The sequence below is a fragment of the Accipiter gentilis genome, chromosome 11 (genome assembly GCF_929443795.1).
Source record: "Accipiter gentilis chromosome 11, bAccGen1.1, whole genome shotgun sequence".
Taxonomy (NCBI): Eukaryota; Metazoa; Chordata; class Aves; order Accipitriformes; family Accipitridae; genus Astur; species Astur gentilis.
In genome coordinates, this window is record NC_064890.1 from 18941814 (window position 1) to 18967402 (window position 25589).

The 25589-nt window shown below is 40.8% G+C and overlaps 1 protein-coding gene across 6 annotated transcripts in view; it reads left to right on the plus strand.

Annotated features, from left to right (window-relative positions):
* Positions 1–25589, plus strand: part of TAFA5 (TAFA chemokine like family member 5) — a 436718-nt gene that overhangs the window by 101241 nt on the left and 309888 nt on the right. For 3 of the 6 annotated variants that reach the window (XR_007507670.1, XR_007507671.1, XM_049814130.1), the window contains exon 2: positions 3047–3133. The exons of 1 other annotated variant lie outside the window; for it this stretch is intronic. Coding sequence is in view for 1 of the 5 variants with exons in the window: in XM_049814130.1 (XP_049670087.1) it covers positions 3047–3133 (87 nt within the window). In the remaining 4 variants the exon portion in view is untranslated. Of the gene's footprint in view, positions 1–3046; positions 3134–12725; positions 13139–25589 lie in introns of those variants that run through there. 2 more of the 6 variants (XR_007507673.1, XR_007507674.1) reach the window with 1 other exon arrangement.

The following is a 25589-nucleotide window of genomic DNA, read 5'->3' on the forward strand; positions in this document are numbered from 1 at the left end:
TTGCTTTAGAGCTGATGGGAGGTAAATTGGTAAGCCACTGTAATTTGATTTGATAATTTGCCTGGCTGAGTGCTGTACAGTATTAAAATCTGAATATGGGGCTCAGCACCAAGGAGGAGAAGAATATCCAATATTCCCAAGGCCTTTGTGAGGACTTGTTGGTGAGAATAGGGGAATAGGTGCTGCAAAGACTTCATAAAGGGTTTTGTTTCGTTATAGCTTGTTTTGTTTTTATTTGCAGAAACTAGTGGCAGCAGACAAATTATGGAAGTAAGGGATTTGAAAGAGTGTGAGCAGTCCCTGAGGGCAGTGAAGAGGGCTCTGCAGTTTTTGAGGCTCAGGAAACAAGATATCTCTTGTTCATCCATGTATAACTTTTTAATTTGGGGGCTGAGGTCAACTAAATTTCTCAGAGAGACAGGAACATCAAACATAAGTTTCAAAAGGTTCATGAATATAGGTGATCATTAGAAGACAGAGACCCTACAAATGTCCCAATGGTGGGAACAGATACCGTATCCTGTCCTACCATATTAAATGTAGAGGATCAACATCGTCTTAAAAAGTATCCAACTGTAGGAAATCAGAGCCTGCAGTCAATTACAGGTTGTAAACATACAGGAAAATAGGCCTCGTTTGTTCCGGGATTCATAGGATTGCTTGTGACTAATTTGCCGTTTGCTGTGAAATCCATTCCTCCACTATTGTTGTTTGAATAGGTACTGAATAGGATTGCTTTTAATAAAGTTCCCCATATGAGTGATAGTGGAAGTGCTTATCAAGATGATGGCTTCTCAAGATGAATATTGTTTTTAAACTATGGTTAGACTTTCCCAACAATGCAGGAGAAGAGACCTTTGCCATTTTTTTTCTCTCTACAAGTATTGGGGATTGAAGGAGGTTGATATTATCCTCTATTACAAACATATATAACATACACTACTCGGAACAGAAGACCTAAAAATGAAAGAAAGAAAGAAAGAAAGAAAGTAAACTATTGCAGCATTGTACAAACTTATTACAGAAGGAGCCACAACCATCAGCTCCTAATCTTAACTTGGATTCACAACCATCAGGCTGCTCTCAACCTCATGTATCCTGTTGTCTGGGTTTAGCTAAGGACTCAGTACAGCCATCTCTTCTTTCTAGTTGTCAGTAAATGCAAGACCTGTATTAGGGGATTCTTAATCAGATTTCCAGATCTTGTAATATAACTAACTCAATGCAGGTTTGAATAAAAAAGTATCAATACAGTCAAGGAGAGGAAGCATAAAACAACTGAGAGAAAATAATGTTTCATTGTTAAACATTAACAATGAAACATTATTTTCTCTCAGTTGTTTTATGCAACAACATGTCTTTTCAACTCTTAGTTTATTCATGTTTCTGCTTATTAGGCATCATTTGAGTAAAATCCTTCATTACAAAAAAATTCCTGTACAAATATAAATTCATAGTAGGCTACTGCAGTGACAATAAATTCTCTACCGAAATATTCAGGAAAAAAATGTAACTTGAAGGATTACTTTTATCTTCTTAAAAAATAGGAAATATTTTACATTTTGTGTCAAACTAATCCTCTTTGATACACTGTATGCATCACACAAAAAATACTTGGGATGATAAAGATTAATATAGTTTTAAAAAAAATCAGTTTAAAAAGACAAAAGATGCCTGTTTGCAAAACTAAGTTCTGATAGTCAGCCAATTAAAAAAGATGAGCACCATGACCAGTGGAAAAGTCAAACTTCTGTTAAAATTTTTTTGTCCTATGTTGTGTCTGTCAAAAGGAATATACACATCTTCAGCAGTATATCTGGGAAAGGAAAAGAAAACGGTTAACCTACTCAAGCTATTACAGTTGCATTACTATGTTTTAATGACTGGCTTCTTGAGGATGTTTTTCTGCATGAGAAGCAGCAGGGTATGTTATCTGGAAAGGGTAAGGCCTTTTCCTTATGGCAAAGTAAGTAAATTGCAGCTATTTATCACAGTAGGAGGTCATTGGTCATACACTGATTCTATCCACGTTGATGGGACAACATTATTGATAAACACCTTCATACCTATGGCATATCTTTAGGATTGATGCCAGTTGCACATGTTTACATCAACAGAATAACTTCTTCCTTGCAGATCCCTCAGGCAATACTTAATATATAATTAGATGCTATCTTGCTCATAGTATCTGATATTTCAGTTTACTACATAAAGTACACACCTGCTTCTCATATCTCCTCTATATTGTTCTGAAGTGATTATGAAAAAAAAAATAATAAAACCTAATGGAAGAAAAAAAAAATCTGTTATATGTAGGCAAAGAGAAGAAAACAATACAAAATGTGGTTGGCATTCCAAATAAACCTAAAATATCCTATTTAACCACAACAATTATTCTAGTTAGTATACTGTCTTTTGCTAGTCCCTTGTTTCTAGAAGTAATTGTCATGTGTTTTGGGAGTCGATTTGTTCTGGTTTTATAGAATTCCATTAGTTTTCTGTGAAAAAAAAAATAAATATTTTTTTTTCTCTGGCATTATTTCTTCATAAAGGAAAAAAACCACAAAGCAAGCTGTGGATCTAACATTTGGTGGCATTAGATTTTAAGTTTTTATTTAACACATTTTTACGAGGAAGGCTATAACTAGGTAAGTGCTATGTACTATACTATATCTCCTTTATAGGGAAGATATGAATACTTAACCTCTTTCAGAAAAGGAGAGAGGGGGAGAAAGAGACTCTTTTACCAAGTTTCAGTTATGTCAGATGCAGTTGGATGTGTTTGCTTACCTTATACCTGAAATGATGCAAAAAAGTCTTCTAAAATCAGTGATGGTGAATTCTATGAATACTGTCCTCAGCATCTTAAAGTAGCTGTTACACATACAGTAGGATGGTTGTAAGGGGAAACGCCCAAGTCTTCAATTCTAAACCATCAGGTGTGCGGGCTGTTAGACCCCCTAATGTTGTAGTTTATTCTGTGTTCATTTTCTGTTGCATTTTCAGAAGTGATTTCAATTGAATCATTTATGGTTCTTCCATTCAGATTATAACAGCTATTTTGGAGCGGATAACCCTCAATGGCTGTATATGAGACATTGCCCGGGGTGCTTCCAAGATGCTTTTGAGCTGGGTAAGGAAATCACTGAGTGTTGACACATTCTCAAAGCACTATGGCATGGATTGAAAGCATATAGTTTATAAACTGTGTTGCTACCTACTATTCTGTGTATTATTGACAGAATAGACTATACCAGTTTCCTCTGAACTGTTAAACAAAACCAAATAAACATTTTTTTTTGTAAAAAGAAGAGGTAACAAGTATTTTAAACAATTAAATGCAATATCTAATTTGTATGTGGTAATTCATACATACATAAAACTTTAATTCATCATTACCCGCTGCTGATGTGTCTACTTTTTCTATAGTAGCCATTCAATGTATAATATTATACTAATGTAATGTCATAATATTACCATTATATTAGTATACTGGTGAGGTAAACCATACTCAGATTTTTACTGTGACTTTAGGGTCAAACCTAACTGTTTCTGTGGGCATGGCTTAACCAATATGCTAGTTTAAGACTTAAACTCACATTCAAGCTGTAATTCCTGGATCACCCCTTCTACCTACATATTACCTTACACACTCTTTTTCAGTTAGGAGAAATTAGCCATCATGACTCATTTGCCCTTTTGGATATGGACACAGGGAACTAAAAACATACGGACTAGTGAACTTGAACCCGTGCATGAAGGACAGTGTAGACATGGGGTGTTGGTATGGGGCTTTCACTGAGTGTGCATTAAGTGAAAAAATCAGAGAAAGCTTTCTGTCTCTTGTTCAAAAGCCTGCTGATGAGTATGATGATCAGGACAGTCCAGCGCAGGTGATGCTAAAAACCTCCCAGGAGCTGGCACAAAGAGCATTCCATGATCCACTTCATTCCTCTATTTAAGGTTAAGCAATGTCCAGGGAGAGTGAATTTTCTGCTGTAGAGAAGGCTGTTCTCTCTCTTACAAAGTTTTTATAATGCTCTTTGTAATGTTTTATCCAGCTGAAATCCAGCCGAATCAGCTACAATGTCTCCAGGATTTTTACAGAAGTTAGTTCAGGCTGTGCACTCTCACTAGCTTAAGTTGCATCTTAAAGATAATACTGCCCTATGTGCCAAGGGTGTTATTTTAATAGATAGCGTTTTGTTAAATGCCAAAATTGTAGATGCTTAATTTGATATTGTAATTAAAGCTTTCTACTTTAAAACAATGCAAGCACACAGAAAAATGGTTCCTATTAGAACAGCATGATTCAAAACAAAACCAAAGAGATGTTTCCCTTTAAAAATATGGTTTTCACAAAAAGTTTTGTGGGAAGCTGCTATACAGTGGCTACTTCATTAACTGCAGTAAACTATAAGCTGCCTGATGTATCTGGTAAATAGAAGAAATAAACTTGCCACAAAAACAAATAGACAAGCAAATAATAAATAGGCTGTGCATGCAAGGGAAGGTTATATTAATCTGCAGTTCTTACCATTATCCCACCCCAGGTGTACATAGATGGGCCTCCAGTGTGTTAATTCCACAGAGTCCAGTAATAAATCTCAGATTAGCTTGCAGTAAACCATTTTCATCCTACTGAACAAAATATTTCTTATACCATTTAGTATTAACTGGCCATATCTAATAAAAGCTAGAGACTGGCTAATAGTTTTTTTTCTCTCTTTACTATCAAGTGAACTATATTATACATGAATGGCTTGTAAAATTATTGGTTTATATTTCAGAATGACAAACAAGTCTGTGTTCTAAGATTTAAGATTAAAAATTTAAAAACCATTTTCTCCTTTACTTATTCAAAATTTTGGAATGAAGTCCTGGACACAGACCCAGAAGAAACTTAATATATAAAATTCTGGGCCTCCTATAACGTCACAGTCCAATGCAGGTGTAGGTTTCTTGAAAACATGAGAGTTTTCAGGTTAAAAAAAAAAAAAAAAAAAGAGTGCCATAGTGGTAAACCTATTTTAATTTATACTTAAAATGTAATAATTGTTCATTTTGTGCATGTAACAATTTTCAGCTGTTTATTTGAGGCTTTCAATATTTTTTAAAGCATCTGCACTTAACATTTGTTTGAAAAATATTTGTTTCCGTTCCACTAACTTATTAGCAACCAAAGATTACCTCTTCCCTCAGTAATATCACCCAATGTGCTAAAACATTACAGAGGCTACCGTCATCTCCTCCTCATATGTTCAGAACCTGATCTAACTAACTGTGGAGGTGCCTGGTTTGTTCTGGATATGCTCCATTTTTGCTGCAGCTCCCTTTCCTACTTACTGCAGTAAGAATTGCTAATGGAAAGAATTAAAAATGTCCACTGTGGCCTGACTTCATCTCCTGATAATTTTTTGCGACATCCAGGTTTTGAGGTGGAAAGTCAACAGCTAAATAAATGTAAAGAAAGTTCTCTGGTTAAAGTTCAAGCTATAGGTCAAAGAGCTTATTGGCTAAGTTGCCAGCATGTATGAGTTTGTATAGTAAAATTCACTCCTGTAGAATTTGTTTTTTTTTAAATTTTCCCCCTCCACTAAGGTGGAGGAAGCAACAAACCCCCCCAATATATTAGCTTATTAACTTTTCCATACAACACTGCTATTGGCCATTCTATAAAGGTTTGCTCTGCCTTGACTCAGAGAGTCACTGCTTATTCAGCATGGCTTTCTCCATGGATCTCATTTGCAATTAAGAACTTATTCTGCAATTAAGAACTTATTCACCAAATGTTACAGCATTTTAGTTGTGTGCATTTAGGCTAGACCCTCAGGAATTGATGCTGGATCGTAACTAAATTCTGTTAATTTCATATGTTTAATCATCCTGATTGTAACACAAATCCTTTTTCTAAAAAAAGGAGTAAATGATTCTATTTTGAGAAGTGTTAAAAAATCCAGATGATCTTAAAAGATATAAAAAGTAAAAATATGAGGATAAGCCCTCTCAATTTCATTGTGACTTTTGTGAAGAGCCCTATAACTGTTGGAACATGGAAGCCTATGCCTTGCCCACCAATCTTAACTGTGAGTTTCAGTAGTTGCATGCTCTCTCTGAATTATCATAGAATCATAGAATCACAGAATGGTTTGGGTTGGAAGGGACCTTCAAAGGTCATCTAGTCCAAGCCCTCTGCCATGGGCAGGGACATCTTTCACTAGATCAGGTTGCTCAGAGCCCCTTCCAACCTGACTTTGAACACTTCATTATCATTTCAAGGCAATAATCTTACCACTGGAGGCAGGTAGAAAGGCCCTTGAGACTTTCTAGCCTCTCTCTTTGAGATTAGTAGTTCTCCCATTGGATGTAAATGGCTACCTATTCAGGTCTTTCTAGCTGAGTGAAGGCATATTTTGAAAACAAGAATAGATGAAGGCCATAAACAAACCAGAAAAAATTGGAGGTAGGAAAGGATGGGCAGACAGACACTGAAGTATTACAAGTTCTCCATTAAAATGTGTGTGGTTCCATCAATTTAATACTGAGTTTCTTTTTCCCCTCAAATATTTAAAACTATACATAGGCAGCCATACTGTATGTAATCACATATCATAGAAATTAAATCACATCATTTAGAAGTCTCTTTCTTCAGACATGAGAGTATTTCTTCTTGAACAGGTTAAGTGAAAACTTGGTACATCTCGTATAAAAAAAAAACAACCGTACTCTGGAAGGCAAGAGTGAGTTTCAGCACTGCAGGTTCTTCACACAGGATATGCTGCCCTGGCTCCCTCCTCATTGGCAGCTCATTCATTACAGCTCCTGTATTTTCTCATACGCATACTGGCACTAGTTCCTTTGGATCTACACTGGTTGCAAGTACCATCAGTGTAGGAACTGGATTTTTTAAGGCTCTAAATTGTGTAATTCCAGATGCGTTGGGGTTTCTCTATGTAGAAAATTCCCCAGGTCATAATGCTGTCATTGTTCTCAGTAGGAAACCTTAATTGCAGAGCTAGTTGGATAAGAGTTGGATTAGCTGGCAGAGTGTTGTCTGGAAAATCTTTCAGCTGTGCAATGTTATCGCTTCCGCTACGTCCCCCCGCCCCCGCCCCTGAGGATTCCTAGGCTACTGCATTTGGTGAGATACATATGTTTTCCCCAGCTACAGGAGCTGTGAAGGGTTCCTCTGGGATATCTAAGTATAAATACCTAAGTGTGTCTTCAGTTGCTAGGTTATTTTTAGTCAGTGGGTGGTTACCAAATCATCTATAATTGTGCTGTTAAATGTGTCAGAGCAGCTACTGCAAAGCTAGGTGCTCCCTGTAACAGGTTGAGTGTGTAAGGTAAAACGAAAGAGGACAAAAGCAACATTTCAGAAGTGACCTGTTTAAAGGTTTGAATTATATAAGGGGAGATTGCTTGATGAGCAGATATGAGGAAGATGATCCGTAAGCACAACATGGATGGAGGAGCATGGTAACACAGTTTGACTATACTACCCATAGTACCTGTGGCTGGTGTATTGTGTCATTTCAGGTTTGTGTTTTGGGGGAATTTACCAGTGGTTCAAGGGATCAAAGTGATCTTACACTTCTTCTTAGGCAGCTCCTATACAGCCTTTGTCAGTAGTGGCCAAAAGCTATTACCAACTGCTGACTGCTATGTGGGAGAAAGTGCAATGAGTTCCCAATGGGCAACTGTCCACATGACATGAACTGCTGGCTCAGTTCTTTATAAATAGAAAAGAGGAAGAAAATCATACCTGAATAGGAGGTCATTAAGGCGGTAGGAAGAAGACAAGAACAGCAAATTAATACGACTGAAAAACAAAAGGAAACAAACTGATTTAAAAAAACACCCAAAACATCAAAAGTTCTAAGTAGACACGATGCACTGTAGCAAGGAAATTGCATGTTGGTTATTCTAAATTATCTAGGCTGTGCTATCCCTTTTATGAATCTGCCAGTAGGAGAAAGAACAGGAAGCAGGGTTTGGTCTGTCAAAAAATTATTGAAGGCATAATAACATATCACCTAATTAGCTAAGTGAAGGAAAAACAAGTGAAAATTTTAGGTGTTCATGGAAGGAGATGGTCAAATGGATGTGTGTTTGTGGTTTGTATTGCAGCTGCATCATGTCGAAAACCAGAGATTAACAGAATCTCTTTAGAGATTGATTTCCATTGTAGTGGCACTTGCCCAGCATCAGCTGAAGATCAGTGATAAAATTTTGAGGACTGCTGTAGTTGTGACTAGCCCAGTAGCAAAGAAATGTGAAGCAGCCATTAGCATGCAGAGAACAAAGGGAAAAAAATACTTAAAGGCTGCAAAAACTAACTGGTGGAAATATATCCATCTGTATTCATTACTATATATTCAATATTTCATCTATTTTGGTTAGATTCAAAATGGAAAAAGATTTATAATGCCACTTCAGGCATATGTGAAGGATGAACTGGGTGAATTTCAACAAAATAAAATGTTAAACATAGCATCAGGAGAAACATTCCAGCTGAGAGAACCACTGGGCTGGAATAATCGCCTCAAGTGACTGGTGACAGACTATTGCCTGAGTAACTCAAAAGTAACAAAAATGAAATCCAGTGGGCATTGGCAAAGATTTGGTCTAGATAACCTAATAATAGATATCGTCTGCTCTGTTTTTTGTCATTCAAAGCCGGCAGTAATTTCCAGATTTATTAGTGAAAATGGGCTAACGTCATCTCTTGTGCTACTGCATTTAGCTCTGCATTGGCCGTGCATAATTTGGGGTTTTACTACATAAGATAACCATGTAACAGGAATAAAATAACTGTGCGAAAGGTGTTTGACACAACTGAAAATATTAGGGGCTTAGCTATAGGTATATGGAATACAATCTGAACATGATTGTGTTCCAGGAATTTTAGCATGTTTTTATTTATAAAATATCTCAGTAGTGAAGAATAAATCTTCTAAAGTTTGGTAGAATCTTTTCACACAATTAAATGCAGAGTATAGATAATATTTTTAAACCTCTAGTATTGAGCAAAGGCTGCTGACTTCGCTACAGTTCCAGTTTTAGTAGTTCTGTAGAACTATATTGAAGTTTTGGTAAAAAGAACAAATGAGCTGTATTTCCAAAAGAGAACACACATTTGGAAACTATGTGCTTCATTTTTGTGCTGCTTTCCCATAAGGACTCAAGAACTGGTATTTCGTACACATTTGCTCTTGCTCCTTGATCATCAGGAAAATGCATTCCTTACTTCCTCACTACTTTTCCCAGCTGCAGCTGTCTTCTGTATTGGAAATGTCTTCCAACGCCGTCACCACCCTTTACCAGCTTTCAGGTGCTGAGCATCCTTCCTTTAACATTAAAACGCAACTGGGAGAGTTCCCATGGAGTGGTTCCATGGCAGGAGCTACTGCTGGGACCACAGCCTTTTGCCTCTGTATTGCTGGAGATGTATGGGGTCAGAGCTCTGGCAAAAACCTGAAAGTTCACAGCGAGATAGTTCTGTAAAGCTCTCTTGGCCTAAGCAGCTTAGAAGTTGTTTGACAGGTGCTATTCCATTAGGTGGGGATGCAAATCTTAATAGGCTGAAAGATAAGGGGGGAGTTTTTGTCAGTGGCATTTACTCAGAAAAGTCTTCCAGAGAAGTCTACACTGGTAACTTGAGATATCGTTAATATTTTATAAACCATTATGCAGGTGACAAGTAAAGAAATTGAAGATGGATATTTTTGAATAGGACTCACCCAATTTGAAAGGTCCAAAGCTATTTAGAAAACACAAAAAACACAGTGAACCATATTTAGTACAGCAAGCGGCGTTGCCAGGTACCACTGTCCTCTCAAATGGGAAGTCTTCTGGAATCCCTTGTTGCTATGAGACTAAATATCTCTGTACAGTGTGAGCGCTGAACCAGATTTTGCTCCCACTTACACTAGTGTGCATGTAGAGTGACTCCCCTCTGGCCGGGAAGCACAGTGCCGCATTCTGATGTCTTGCTTATGAAAGGGTCTGATCCAAAGCCCGCAGAAGCCCAGGACTATTCGTCTAATTCAGAAGCTCGAAGAAGTAAGACTAGTTTAAAATGGGAGAAGGGCTATCATCTTGCACCTCAAAAGGAGCAAGCAATTGGGGGATTTTGACTCATTGACAGTGGGTCTTCATGTGCTTTTAGTTAAAAAGGGAAGTAACGTGTAAAATTTTTCATAGGTTTTCTCTCCAAACTTGGCATGTTCAGACTGAAAGATACATATTGCTTTTGCTGGACTAGATGAACCCTTAAGTTTGAGACATTTTTAAAATCCCCTTACCTGTGGACTTAAAAGCTGCTATGTCGGGGTGGGGGGTGGGGGGGTGAGGGGGCGGGGGGTGTTGTGTTTGAGTATAAAATGTGTGAATTTTTTTAGCTACTTGGCACTTTTTTCTTTCACCCAAAAGACAAATAAACAAACAAACCCAACCTGAACCGTGCCCAAGCATGGCCAATTTCTCAGCAAAGTGTGCATTTCAGAATGAAGGATTTACAGTGGAATATCTCTAGTGTAGCTGTGACATTGCTTTAACATTGCATTGCTGTAATCTTCAAATATAGTAAATGCCATAAATGGGTTTATAGGGATTTGTGTGAAGTTTAAAATTCAGAAGATAGTTGTTTGTAATGTTTCTCTGCACTATCAGTGAAAAACCAAAAAGCACGGGGATGAACTTAACGCACATCAACAGCAAGGGAGACGTTTACCCAACGAAAATGCTGGTCTTTTATTAATCTGTCCTTCCAAGCATCTGGAAACCCTCCCGCTTTTTGTGTTTTGTTGGCTTTTTGGTTTTGTTTTTTTTTTTTTTTAAATGAAAAAAATATTTAAATATTAAGTATTACAGAAAATAACACAAATGCAAACACGTAACCAAAGAGCTACGAAAACAAAGCTTTTGGCATGCAAGTATTCCCTTACTTGGTTGATACCCTCCAAACTATGGATGCGCTTTCATCTCTATCCCGGATAAAGCCGGGTGAGGCATCGGCCATCGGTGCGTTACTCTCACTGCTAACGTAGAGCAGTAAACCTGCAGCCACCCTGAGGAGCACAGCAACTTTCAGCGCGGCGCGGAGCTGCACGGCGGGGACGACCCGCCGCCGGGCCGGGCCGTTCCGTTCCGTTCCGTGCTGTTCCGTTCTGGGCCGGGCCAGGTAGCGCCGCCCGCGCCGCCGAGGCCGCCCGGCGCTCCGGCCGCCTCCTGCCCGCAGCTTCCCGCAGCGCTGCGAACCGCAGCTGCCCCTGCCCGCTCCTCCGCGGCTTCGCCCTCCTCTGCCCGCCTTGGGCGCCCGTCGGTCGCGCCCCGCCGACACCCGCTCGCCCGCCGCCGGCCTGGGGCCGCGCTCCTCCCTCCGCGACCCGGCGCAGGCCGCCGCGCCGGGCAGGCCGGCGTCGCGGAAGTTGCGCGGGGCAGCCGGCGGGGGCCGGAGGCGAGAGGCGCGGAGCCGCACGGCCTCCGCCGGGCAGAGGGGCACCCGGGCGGCAGCCCGGCCCAGGCAACCCCCTCTGCCGCCCCAAGACCGCGCTGCCGGCCGGCCCCGCTTCCGCGCGCAGCCGTTCGCTCCCCCTGCCCCGCACCGCCCCACCGGGCCGCCGCCAGCCGCGTGTGCGGGGCGCGGAGCTCGGCGCCCTCACCGGGCGGCCGCCGTCCGTCGGGGCGGCCCCCGCGGCTCCCGGGCGCGGCGCCCCTGCCCCCGGCCAGGGCTGCGGCGCGTCCCGCAGCGGCGGGGCCGAGCGCGCAGCCCCCGCGGAGCGGCCCCGCATCGGAGCGGCTGCGCATCGCAGCACCTCCCCGGCCTTCCCCCCCCCTCGCCCCCCACCCGCCCGGCTTCTCCGCGGCAGCCGGCCGCCGCGGCTCGGTCCTTCCCCCGGACCGGGAGGGCGGCAGCGGAATCGCCGCCTCGGCCTTTTTTTCATTTATTTATGGCATTCTTTCGTTTGCGCTCTTGCTTTCCGTGGGGATGGCCGCAACGGAGGCATCAACCTGTAGGCTGAGCGGGCTCTCGCCGTAGCCCGGCGCGGCTGCTCGCAGGGCGCTCTGCGGTGCCGCCGCCGGGGCGCGGCGCCGGGACGGGGTCGACCCCGCGGGCGGGCGAGGGAGCGGGGCCGGCCGCGGCGCCCGGGGGAGCTCCCGGAGCCGGGCGACGAGGAGCCCCGGCGGCGGAGGTGCGAGCCCGAGGGGAGGCCGGCGGTCTTGGCGAGAGCGGCCCCGCGTCCGGCGGGGAGGGCGGGACGAACCGACCCCCCCGCCCCGACCCCGCACCGGAGAGGATCTCCGAGCCGGGGGAGGAGGAAGGGGGGTGCAACAAATTGCCGCCAGCCGGGCGAAGTTGCAGTAAAGAGAGATCCCTCCCTTCCCTCCCCCCGCTCCCTCCCCTCCCCGCTCGCTCTCTCCTCCCCGAGCCGTGGCAGCGAGCAGCGGGAGCGGCGGCCCGACGAGCGAGCGAAGGAGCGAGCGCGGCGGGCGAGCGAGCGAGCGAGCGAGCGGCGGCCGCAGCCCGGCGATGCTGCAGCGGCTCCCGCGGAGCCCCGGCGGGGTGGGCCCGGCCCCCGCGCGCCCCGCGCCGCCCGGCGGCGGCGCGCCCTGAGCGGGCGGCGGCGGCGGCCCCGCGCCCCCGCGGCGCAGCGGGCGCTGTTGCGCAACCCTGCCCGGCGCTGCCGGCCTCCCTGCCCCCGCCGCCGGCTCGGCGCGGCGCGGCGCGGCGCGGCTCGGCGCGGCTCCCGCGGAGACGGAGCGCTGATTCATGGGGCCCCGCGCCGGCTGCCTCGGCCAGGAGAGCGCGGCGCTGCCGCTGCCGCTGCCGGTGCCGGTGCCGCTGCCGCTGCCGCTGCCCCTGCCCCCGCGCGGGGTGTGAAGCCCCGGCCCCTCCTCCGCAGCCCCGGGCTCGCCCGCCCTGCTCGGGAGTGTGGTCCCTGCCGGGAGCCGCCGCGCCTGGCGCACAGAGGGAAGCGTTGATGCATCGCTGTGGAAATTCATTGTGTGACTTTCTGGGTATTTACTGAGTTTCAGACCGAGATGCAGCTCTTGAAAGCTTTATGGGCACTAGCAGGAGCAGCGATCTGCTGTTTTCTTATCTTTGTCATCCACTCACAGTTTCTTAAAGAAGGTAATTATATCTGCATGTCTACATACCCTCTTCTTTAATACTAAGGGCTTTACGAGGTGCCTTAATTATTTTTACTGTTTCCAGTATGTTCTATTTACAGCAGTGCTTCCACGCTATTTTTCCTTTCCGCTAAAGCCTGCTCATTTTTGTTCCTTTAGATAATAGGTAGCTTTAGACTTACATTCTTGGTAAATGTGTATCTGTATGTGTATATATATATATAAATCCGTATGATGTTTGTATTCACTGTTTTAGCCAATGTCTCATTTCTTTATGGGGCAGGTATCGTGTATAGAAAATATTTGTTGCTATCAGATGACCACAGAACAGTAGTCATCATGGGAGTATTAATAACCCAAAAAACCCTTAACAAGTAAACGTCTTATTTTTATACCAAATCAATAGGCATCCTTTCCCTCTTCCTTGTTCAGTACGTTTTCAATAGATGGCACTAAAGTTCTATGGAAAGGGCAGGGCAGAGCAAATCCTGGGCATTCAGCATCTTCCTTCTCCTCCTCGCTGCCCCAAAACTGGAAGAGGCCTTTGCATGGTTTCAAGGCTCCTGTTTTTTCCATCTTGTGGGCAGAAAATTGTGATTACAATTTACTAGAGAAAATGGTTTGGATTGTGGGGCAGGCTTGCTTCTTTTTCTCCCTGTGTGAGTTAGGTGGAAAAAAATATGTTTGATTAAGTGGATAGAGGAATTTTCTTGGGGAGTAACCCTTGTATTGCTCTTTTTTTGGGGGGGGGTTACATTTGTTTGTTTTCTTTCCTTGGGAAATTACTCTCCCCCCCCCCCCCCTCCCCCCCCCCCCCCCCGCTAAAATAATGATTCCACTGCTTATTTGTAAAACAAACTGTAGTCTGAGATTCAAGTGTGAATCCTGAGATATGTGTATGTATTTGGTGGTGTGTGGGAAAGCCCCGTGCTGTTCTTTAAGCAGTGTTAACAAATATAACACAACAGTATGGGGGTTTTGGTGAACCTCTTTATTCTCTTTTGGCATTGTAATATAGTTGAGATTATAGCTGCCAGAAGAAGGAGCCCAGCTCAGCTTGGAGTGCTGGCTGCGCAAAGCATGGAAAAAAACTTTCATGTGACTGTGACAAAGTTTCACTCAGACTGGGCAAAGCGACAACCTTGCAACCACTGAAGTATAGCTACTGGTTCTAATTTAGTGTCAGTTCAAAAAAGAGCACGAGACTGTACATTTTCACAGATCTTTTCTGAAATGAATAAACACCAATTTGCCTGATTTGGTTAATTAAGAAGCATTATCCAGATATCTCCAGTGCCAGAGATTTCTCCTTTAAGAAACCTACCCATGCTTTAATTGCATTGTGCCTCCCACATAGTCACTTATTTAACATTCTTTTAAAATGCTCGGACTAGTGTATTTATATATCTCTGTCTAATGAGATGACTCGTTTTGAGGAGATTTTGCAGAAGGAAATATTGCCGGTCATTTCAGGCTATTTTTTGTCAGCATTTGCCGTTATGCTTTTTTTTTTTCTTCAGTCTTTCACTGCTTGATTTTGAGACCTGTGTTACTGTAAATAGTCCATAAAGGAAGAAGAATTTTGTTTCACTTAAAATATTTCTTCTTGCATTATAGGAATAGAAAGCTAGCAAATTAATGTATAAAACCAGAAACCATGGCCATACACTAAGGACTTCAACATATTTTGCATTGCTTCTCCTCCAGCAATTATAGCCACTCTTAGTGTGGACTGCAGAGAGAAAACTGAAGCTCTTTGGCTTGCCGGATGACTTAATTGCATCAGCTTGTTTATATTTGCGAACAAAATATTTCTGCTTTCTTTAACACTGAGAACTTATTGTAAATACAGATTGTGTATATTGGGCAGTTGTCAGCCTTTTCTTGACGGGTGCTAATCTCCACAATAGCATTTTGACCCCTTTTGTATAATTACTTCAGCAGTGTATGTATTCCTCCCTGTAGTTTCAATAATGACACTGAATAGTTTAGTGGAATTGATTGAAAGTCTACATGGTATAACTGAGTTTTTTCTTTATGAAGAACTTTTAAAATATCCAATAAAAAATGATTGGTTTAAGCATTATATATTCAAATGCTGGCGCCTAAGAAGGAGAAATGGATAACAGAAGATTTAAGCTATATGTTGTAAACAGTTTGCAAAAGCAAGATTTAGATTTATTTTTATTTTAAAACTGGGGGGTGTGTGGGGGTGTTGTTGTTATTTTCAGTAAGAAAACAATGGAAAGAAGTGTGAGGAGAGGACTAGCAAATCATTTAACCATATGCCTACCACATTAGTTTACTGAGTAAATATGTATAAAGAAGAATACATGTGAGATGACTGTTACCTTACCTTCAGAAGATTTGAAATTCTTTTCTGATATCAGAGTTAGCCCTTTACATTACTTTTTTATAAAACGTGAAGAATGGCATGTCTCTTTGCACATAATGTTGTTAGACTGTTGATTTCCTGGCAAAAAGATTAATTTCCCATCGGAGCCTAGTGAACTACATGGGCTCATTGTTTGTAACTCAGCTGTGTGGTCGAATTCCTAAGCTAAAAGCTTGGACATTTTCATTTGATTATTTCTTGTGCAGAAGGATACTTTACTGTAGTCCCAAAGAACAAACAAGTAAACCACCAGTTTGCCTAGCTTGATCAGATTAGCTGATAGCACGTTATCTCCTGAGACAATTTGACAGTACAAGCTCATACACCAAGCATCTCTTTTGTATGCAAGACAATTGATTTAAGAAGAATGACATGTACTATTAATTAAAGGTCTGACTTAATTTATTAATGCACACTCTTTCAATTGTTGCATGTTTTGTAATATTTACTGCTTATTATTTTTCCAGAAGCAGGTCTTAACAGAAAACTGGCATTACCTTCACTTCTTAAAACATCTCAAAATGATATAATTACCACATGTCTTTTTCTGTATTCATTTTCCTTTTACTCACTTGGAATTAGAGATGTTACCTGTTATTTTAAACTCTTATCACCTTTAACACAAGATATTTTATCGTTTCAGTGGTACTGCATGGCTGTAGCGTGTAGAACTTTCATTACATCCAGCTGAAACTTATTACCAGAAACAAATCCTCCTTCAGTCACGTTCATAAATACGAGATTGCATGTTGCAACAGTCAACTGAGAGTTTTCACACTGTTAATTTTTCATTTTAGTTCCTATTCTGAACTTAGATTTTTCTCTAAGTAGCCCTGTCTTAATTCTTAAATATTTTTATATACATTCTTAAATTAAGGCAGTTTAGTAGTATCATTACATTACTGTCGTTTAAATGGTGTTGAGGAACAATGAATGCTTGTTCTGAGATGAGTGGGAAAGAGCTGCTTAAATGTCTATTTTCATGAATATGTTTTTTTTCAGGAAGTGAAGAAGGGGTGACACAGGGTGCCATTTTTCCACACTTAGGCTTTTGTGTTGAAATACAGGTCGTCCTGTGGCTAATCCTTTCCCCTATGTCCAATCTGTCCTTCAGTGTTTCTAAAAGATGAATAGAGCTGTGAACCCAGAAAAGGGTATTGTGATATATAATTGCAGTCCCATGCCTGTCTGATTTTCCTGCAAAGCAATTTAACATAGTCTAGTCAGCTGCAGTCAGTATGAAGGGGTGGTAAAAATTGAAATATCCAGAATTTTTTGCATACACCATTGAAAATTCAAAGTAAGGAATTACATTCACTACTCATGCCTGATTTTAAATAATTTGTAATCTATTATTGTTTAACACTTTTATTCAAAGAGAACTGAAAAACATTGAGTTGATGTTACACACATTAATTGTGGGAACTCCTTTGCCCCCAGGCAAGTACCCTTTTCACCTAGTAGAACATTTTAACCATTCAGACACAGTATAATGATGGTGAAAGGTAAAGGATACAGTTTCTAAATGTGACTTTGAACCCCTTGGAAAGTAGTGCAGTTAGGGAGTAACTTCAGAAAGGTACATATACATCGCAGCCAGGGTATGTTACAGCCCTGGATATACTTTAGAGCTTTGTTTATCCTGTAATTGCTCATTAAGAGACTGAAATGTCTTATCTATCAAGGGCGATTTAATATTTTGAATGGTTTATGTGATTAGGGTGGTGTGAGCCTTGTTTGGAGAGGGACTACAAAGAAACTTGGATTCAGTCTCAAGAATCTTACTTAAAGTATAGAGGATTGGAGTATTCAGATCTCATAACCACATTCTTAAATCTGTGGGGTAGATGTTCAGTAGTAAGCTGTGTAAAACTGGGTGATTTTCTGTTGATATGCTGCAGCAGTTAAGTAGAGACAAGAGAATTCCAATACTTCTGTTATAAGCAGATGATTATGGCTATAAACCAGAATTTTAGTATCATTTGTGCAGATTTAGTATATACTTATATATATGAATAAGGTCTCTGTTTAGCACATTTTTCATAATTAGAATTTTTTTCTGCCTTAGGCAAAAGTTAGCAATTATTGGTTACACTCTTGTTGGCACTTCTCTGTCAAACACAGTTAGAGGAATTAGTGTCAGAATAGCACAAAATACTGCAGCACTTTCTTTAAAAGAATGCATTTATTACACATAATAACTTGGTTAAGTTTTATACTTAATAGCTTTATTTTGTCACTTTTTTACAGATTTAAATACTTTACCCTGGTCTAAAAGTATGGAAAAAGTTTTATGCACATTTTTATGGTTTTAGGGTATACATTTTGACACTAAAAATAATAAGGAACATTATTCTATTTAGCTGTGTAACTCCAAACAACTCTGCTACTCCTCTGCTATATGCTTAAAAAGGTCTACTGACAGTATACCCAAGATAATTTTTTTCAGAGCTTTCTGTTCATATAATCTGATGGCTTTATAAAGTTGGTTTGCTGCTGTGTAAAACATTTTGAGGAAAGGAGTTGTTAACTTCCAAAACTTTTTGAGACTTTGGCCCTCAAAATTTTCCTGGAAAGTATTTGAATGTGACTTACTACAACAGATAATATTGCCAGCCTTTCATTCCTTTAAAATTTATTTTTCTTTTATCTTTTAAACATTAAAAAAAAGAGAAAGACTTGAAACAATTAAACTAAGTTAGAAACAGAATTGCTTTTAAGAATATGGGGAAAAAAGGTTGGGTTTATGTTAGAGTTGTTTTTTTCAGTTTGCCCTTTTATGCTTAACCTGTGTCTCAAAACAGTAAGATACCTTGCATGCCAGATGTGCTGCATATGTTACCTATATATAGTAAAACTGAGTTGAGGACAGTGTGTCCCAGCTCTAAATTTGCCTGCTTTTAAAGGGTTTGTTACTTTTAACATACTGTAGTATAATTCTTTTCTCCTGTTTGTCTTCTATATATTTTGGGGAGGGGGGGGGGGGGGGTGAGGGGAGTGGAGAGGCAGATATGAATGAGATTATTAGAGCAGCACATCAGGCTAGAGAGAGGCACAGAATGCAGAAATGGAAGGTTTATTTTCCCATCCAGGAAACAGATTTGGCAGTTAAAAAGCCCTAAGCTTGAATAAATGCTGCACAAAGGAAATGTGAAAGGTAACCAATCTGGAGGTTTTGTTTGCATTTTTTTTATATTTTTATGGCAAATAAATAAAATTAAGAAGACAGTTCAGTGGCCATTTGATAGGGCACGAGGACTGCAGAAAAATGAGAGAAGGTCCTGCTTTGAGAGAAAGTAGCTGTGTATTTGAAAATGTTTTTATATTTTCAGAGGGTTTTTTAAAGAAAAGGTTAGAGAACTATAGCAGTGAAAGGAAGCTATGCAGACAAAAGTTTTCAATAATTTTCTTTTTCAGGGAGGGGAGAAAGGTGTTCTCTGTCTGGCATCTGCTGTGCCGGGATATACCAAGAGGGGGAGTCTTAACAGTTTTTCTACCCGTAGAAGGTAGCTTTGAAATAGTCTTTGGTTTTGGGTGATGAAAATGAAAGATGCGTATGTCTTCACAGGGAAGTGCACCATAGATGGTACAAACCCCCTACTTTTCCCGACTGAGCAACTTGAAAAAAAGGAATTAGTAACAGATTTTCAGTAGCCTTTTTACGACTGCCTGTTTTCATGCCTCAAGAGCACAAGTGAGGAATTATTGACCTTTCTCAGCATTTATCAGCACTACCTGTCCTTAAAGGCAGTACTATAGACTGATGTGAGTCACATCATACAAAAGTGCATGCTTTTTAGATCTGTTTACTAATATTTATTTTTCTTGTTTCTTAGCAGGCATACACTGTATCAAATATAAAACTGTAATAAAACCAAGACACACACAATTGAGATTTTTTTTTAAACTGAATTTAAATGGAGACATTGAAAAAAAAGCATGTATTTAGAGGCCAAGAGTTCAATGTTGTATTGTTAAGAAAAGCCATAAATGTCTTTAGTTCACTAGTCAAACTATAGGTAAAATTATGCTCTTCTCATATATATTTAAAACCAACTTTTTATAATAGTATGAGGAAAAGAGGCAACACAAGTTTTTGCACTAATGATAACAATAGTATTTGTTTTCTGGTAGTATTTAGATGTCCCAGTTGGAAACGGTGGCTCTGCCGAGTATGACTGGCCAACTGTAGTGTCTGTTCATACAAGTCCAAGCCAGGGATCTATTCCATACAGTATCTGGATTTATTTTGCTCAGAAATTACATCCTCTTGCTACTTATAACCCATAGTGATAGAAGGTTCTGTTTAATAACAAAATCCAATTATTTGCCTAAATGTGCTTTTTATGCTTGTTCTAGAAGTCCAATACAATATAATAAATCTGCCTATTCATTATGTTTTACCTTTGGCACTACATCAGTTCACAAGTAAATGCTAGTCAGAACAATAGATCTTCCTACTAATTGTTGTTAGTCTTGTGAAAAGCAATGAGTAACGTGCTTGAAATATATCCAAACAGCAAATTAACATATAAATAACCAGAAAAAAAAATAATGTAATGGATCAATACCTATTGAAATATTTTCTAAAAGCAGATGCTGTGCTAATGTGTGTTTTCATGTGAGTGATTTATTATTTTTGACTGTATGGAGGGAAGTAGAAGATTGTGTTATTTGTCAGGTGAAAAATTGTGTTTATAATAGACCAGTATATTCTGGATCCCAGCTTCTTTCTAAGATGCCACGAGGCTATATGGTATTCCAAAGTCTAGATGTTTAATTGCAGTCAAACATGAGGAAAGATGTAGGCCAAATTAAGTGGATCCACAGGAGAACAAAGGGAATAACTGCAACCTTAGAAGATATGACCTAGAAAGAATTACTGAAGAGACTAGAGTTACTGAGTTTAGAGAAGAGATTACTAGCACGATAGGAGTTTTCAGTGGGCAAAATTGTGCCTTAAGAGTAACAAACTGTTCTTTCTGTAAAGTGGGAAGATTACAGGAAGCAATGAGTGCAAACTGATTTCAGGGAGATTTAGGTTAGACATTAGGAAAGGCTGCAGCAAGGCAAATTTGTGCTGTGCATCGGGGAACACTTGCCAATGGCAAGAACAGTTAAGCACTGGAATAGATTTTCTTGGGAAGCTGTGAAACAGGAGAGTTTTATTTGCAGTTTAAAATATTATCTGTTGGGAATAGTATCATCAAATTGAAGCAGACAGGCAGACTAGGTGACTTCTTGAAGTCCCTTCAAGTCTTATCCTCCAAAATGTGCGCTTACCTGAAACTTACTTAGAAAGGTGAAAGATATTTAAATGTCTGACTTTAGGGCAGTTTTCTGTTGAGAGCTGAAGTGAACAGGCTCATGAGAAGACACACTGGGATCTGAAAGTATTCAGATCATGCCACTTTTTGAGTTGCAGATGTAATTTACAAAAAAATAAAGGAACAGAAAATCTTATGATTTATGTAGTTAAAGATCACTCTTTTAAGTGCTGTTTATGTTGCAAGCTATTTAGGAATTGAAGCTGTCCTTAAGCAGGGCCTTGCTCTGTTCATTCTTCTTCATAAACAAAGAGCAGTGAAATTAGAATATTCATATTATTCACTTTCTGGTATTTCTTATGGGATCAGGATTTGGGTTAAGGATTGTTGAGCTCTGCCAGTCTGTTCTTGTTACCTCAGCACCCGGAGGACTTATCTCCAGGTGGCCCTATGGCTGCTCTCACCTCTGGTATGGGAAACACAGAACTAGCTCCACGGTAGGGTGAGTTACAAATGGCTTCAGAGAGGTTCTCTGTCAACCTTTGCCTGTTTGGTGCTATGGGAGATTAAGAGCTTTGTGTTTGTTGCTGTCTGTAATGGTGTGTACCTTGATGCAATACTTTCCAATTTTTATGATAATCTGTATGGTTTCAAATCCAGTAGCAAAAGGAAAATTAGCAAATTGTGCTGACAGAAAGGCTTGTGGATTGCGATAAGGACAGGGAGAGATCACTCACCAATTACTGTCACAGGCAAAACAGACTCGACTTGGGGAAATTGATTTAATTTTTTTGCCAATCAAAATCAGAGTAGGGTAATGAGAAAAAACCTAAATCTTAAAACACCTTACCCCTACTTCTCCCTTCTTCCCGGGCTCAACTTAACTCCTGATTTCTCTACCTCCTCTCACTCTGAGTAATGCAGGGAGATGGGGAATGGGGGTTGTGATCAGTTCATCACGTTACCTCTGCCGCTCCTTCCTCCTCACACTCTTCCCCTGCTCCAGCGTGGGGTCCCTTCCATGTGAGACAGCCCTCCATGAACTTACCCAGCATGGATCCCTTCCATGGGCTGCAGTCCTTCAGGCACACACTGCTCCAGCATGGGTCCCCCGCGGGGTCACAAGTCCTTCCAGAAAGCCTGCTTGAGCGTGGGCTCTTCTCTCTACAGGTCTGCAGGTCCTGCCAGGAGCCTGCTCCAGTGCAGGCTTCCCACGGGGTCATAGCCTCCTTCAGGCACCCACTTGCTCTGGCGTGGGGTCGTACCCGGGCTGCAGGTGTAGATCTGCTCCCCTGTGGACCTCCCTGGGCTGCAGGGGGACAGCCTGCCTCACCAGGGTCTTCACCACGGGCTGCAAGGGAATCTCTGCTCCGGCATCTGGAGCATCTCCTCCCCCTCCTTCTGCACTGACCTGGGGGTCTGCGGGGTTGTTTCACATATTCTTACTCCTCTGGCTGCTGTTTTGCAGCAGTTTTTTCCCTCCTTCTTAAATCGGTTCTCCCAGAGGCGCTTACCACCGTTGCTGACTGGCTTGGCCTTGGCCAGCAGTGGGTCCATCTCAGAGCCGGCTGGCATTGGCTCTGTGGGACATGGGGGAAGCTTCTGGCAGCTTCTCACAGAAGCCACCCCTATAGCCCCCCCCCCCCCCGCTACCAAAACCTTGCCACGCAGACCCAATGCAGTCATACTCCACTACTTGAGCTTGGAGCAAGTCTTGTCTGGAACTTGTTCATATCTGCGGAACAGTTATATGCTACAAAGTTGTTCTACTTAGAGGTGTAGAAGAGCTGGTTACTAGTTTTTGTTTCCTTGAGTGGCACTAACATTTCTTTAAAGACAGGAAATAAAACGTTTTTAGAAGTTACTGTACTGCAAGTTAAAATTTCTTTACCCCTTTATACTAGTTTGTCAAAAAGTACTCACACTTTATGTGGTTCTGTGGTGACTGCTAATTAATCATGACAATTATGTTATGTGATATCTATTGTACTTTGCTACAGTTTTAATTGTATTAAATTACGTGGTTTTCTTCGTGATTCTTTCAATACAAATTTATGGCTTTAAGGAAGGAAAAAACCAAACCACTGCTCCATTTTTCAGAGTTGTACATGTTTTGGAGATGTGCATTGTGGATCTGGGAATAGATTTAGCCTCAAGAGAATCAAACAGTTGTTTGAAACGGTCACTGCTTGAGTATCACCTTGCTTATGGCTATGAACTAATTGAGATTAAACTAAAATGATTGTGAGATTCTTCCTTTTCCTGTGCATCGGCAGTTCCCACTATCTGTTAATCCTTTAAAAGTATTATTTAGTCATTAAAAAAAAATGGATGTGCTTCTGGGTTGTTCTTTTGTTCTAGCTTTTGCCTTTGTTTTTCTAAATACATGCTGGAAGATGAAGTAAAGAGTCTTCAGCTTCATTTATTGTGAGAAGATCTCGTAACTGTTGTAAGCATTTTAGTATGCTTGGCTATAAAACTATATAAATTGTACCAGATGCTGCCTTAACTTATTTTATAGAATTATAATGGATGCTGATGAGTCTTAGAGTCAAACCTTTAAAGATAAAAATCCCTTTGCTGTGTGGTTTTTTGTTGGGGTTTTTTTTTGGTAGTATATAGTAACAGCCCCATTTTATTGAATCTTTTCACTTTCCATTCTTTTGATTAGCATTTTAATAAAACTTTTTATATTTTAATATTAGAAGAAGTTTTATGCCTTCCTTAAAGACTATAACAACATTAAAAATGTATTTTACCTATTACTGAGGTAGTGAGGGAGTGAGATTTTCAAGTGGGCTGAAGACCTGAGAACTCCCATTACCTGCAATTAGAGATTGTGTGATAAAACATATGGGTTGAGCATTTTCTTGGCCATGTCCACTTACTAATTTCATGCCAAGGCCCAACAGGTTTATTGTTATTACTGGTTAATTCATAACTAGACAAATATCCACTTGTTGTGATATATATACATCACTTAGAGTGTTAGTTATTCATAAAAAATGCATTGTAAGATAGGTGTATAAGTTAGCAGCAGTTTTTCCTTTTTGTTGCACTTTCCTGAGCCCAAAATCATTTTGCAAGCCACACACAGCTTTTCACTTGTAAGTAAACTGACCCTGGTAACAGCCTTCAGAAAGTAATCTGTAAGGTATGAAAGTTGAAGGAAGCAATGTGATTAGAGAAAATGAGTACACTATTTGATGTTAGGAATGAAACGAATGAAATGAAATCTTGTCTCCGTTCGAGTTGCTGGTGAACTCCTTGCTGTTTTCACTGAGGCCCCAGTTTTAGCCGTGTTGGGCAGCATAAGGTTCTAGTTGGGTAAACTTTTGCTTTGGTTTATTTACTTGGCAAAGCATCCTTTCCTATCTGTAAGATGTGTGAGGTGAATGACTTTGAAAGATAACTCATACTGAAGCTCTTTTTAAATCAGCTGATTAAAGCATGTACTTCACTGGGCAGGTTCTGCTTTATACTACAGTTCTTTGTCCCATACTTGTGCACTCCAGCTCCTGGTGACGCTGTCTTGCTACTGGCAAAATGAGGTTATTTTCCTTGTTCCGCAGATGCTAGAAACTATGGCTGTTGTGTAACTGCATACTCCAATGAAGTGAATTATTAGTGTTAGTAGTATGTGCTTCTGTTTAATTGTGCACTGAGGCCTTACCTAGAGCCAGAACCGTACCCTTGCAGTCACTTAACAAACCCGGAGACGCTTGCGGTTCACAGAAGAAGTACAGGAAAAAGATTGTTAAATTATACATGAGCAAGTAGTTAGAATAACAAGTTATGAACTATCATTTCTCCTCAGCGTCTCTTCACAGGCTTAATACTTCTCTCCAGCTAGAATTGCCTAATTTCTTCAGTGGTCCTTGTCCACTTCCAACACACTCCTCCTGCCTTCTCTCTTGCATGCTTTCCCAGGTGAATGCAGTTTCATTCTGCACGCACCTGTGGGAACATGGGCAAAAAAGGAGATGTTCCAAGGGATCTGTTACGATTTTGAACATTGTGCTTTTTTCCCCTAGTTTCTAGGCTCTCCTAGAAATAAATCCCATGTTAGCTTTGCCTGTATGCTTGTGTAACTGTATGTATAGCCTTGACTGTCCCTCTACCCATTGTAAAATTCTTCCAGTCTGATTTTTACGTTAGAATGTGGCTGGCCATATGATCTAGTTCACTGGGCATTAGGGCATTGTGTATTAGCTAATGAATTACCAGTATTTTGATTTAGGTTTGTGAGAATACAGTCTGAAAATTTTCTTTTCTAGTACTGATAGAAAACTAAGATGAACAAGGAATTTCTGCCCTTTTTATAATTACTTTCTCTTCGTTAGATGGGAATTTTTCACTAGATGACTCAGTTGCAAACTTGCAGGCAACTGGTCCCTTAGGAAGCCAGTATAGATCACATAATCATAGAATCATGGAATGGTTTGGGTTGGAAGGGACCATAAAGATCATCTAGTTCCAACCCTCCTGCCATGGGCAGGGACACCTTCCACTAGACCGGGTTGCTTAGATGCCCACGCTGGGGAGACCAAGTCTATATGTAGTTAGGCTTATATATTTTTACATGCATTTTATTGTAGTGTTACCCTTTTAAGTTTTCTTCCTCAGTTTTCAGAAGTCTATCATAGAGAGGGCTAAAATACATTAGATTGTTAATAATTCTTAATATTAAACCTAGTTCATAGAAATTATGTATGTTTAGTAATTTTTATTATGGTGTAAAATGAATGTAAAGTGTCTATTTGTTACAGGTATTTTAATGAGTGGTTCGA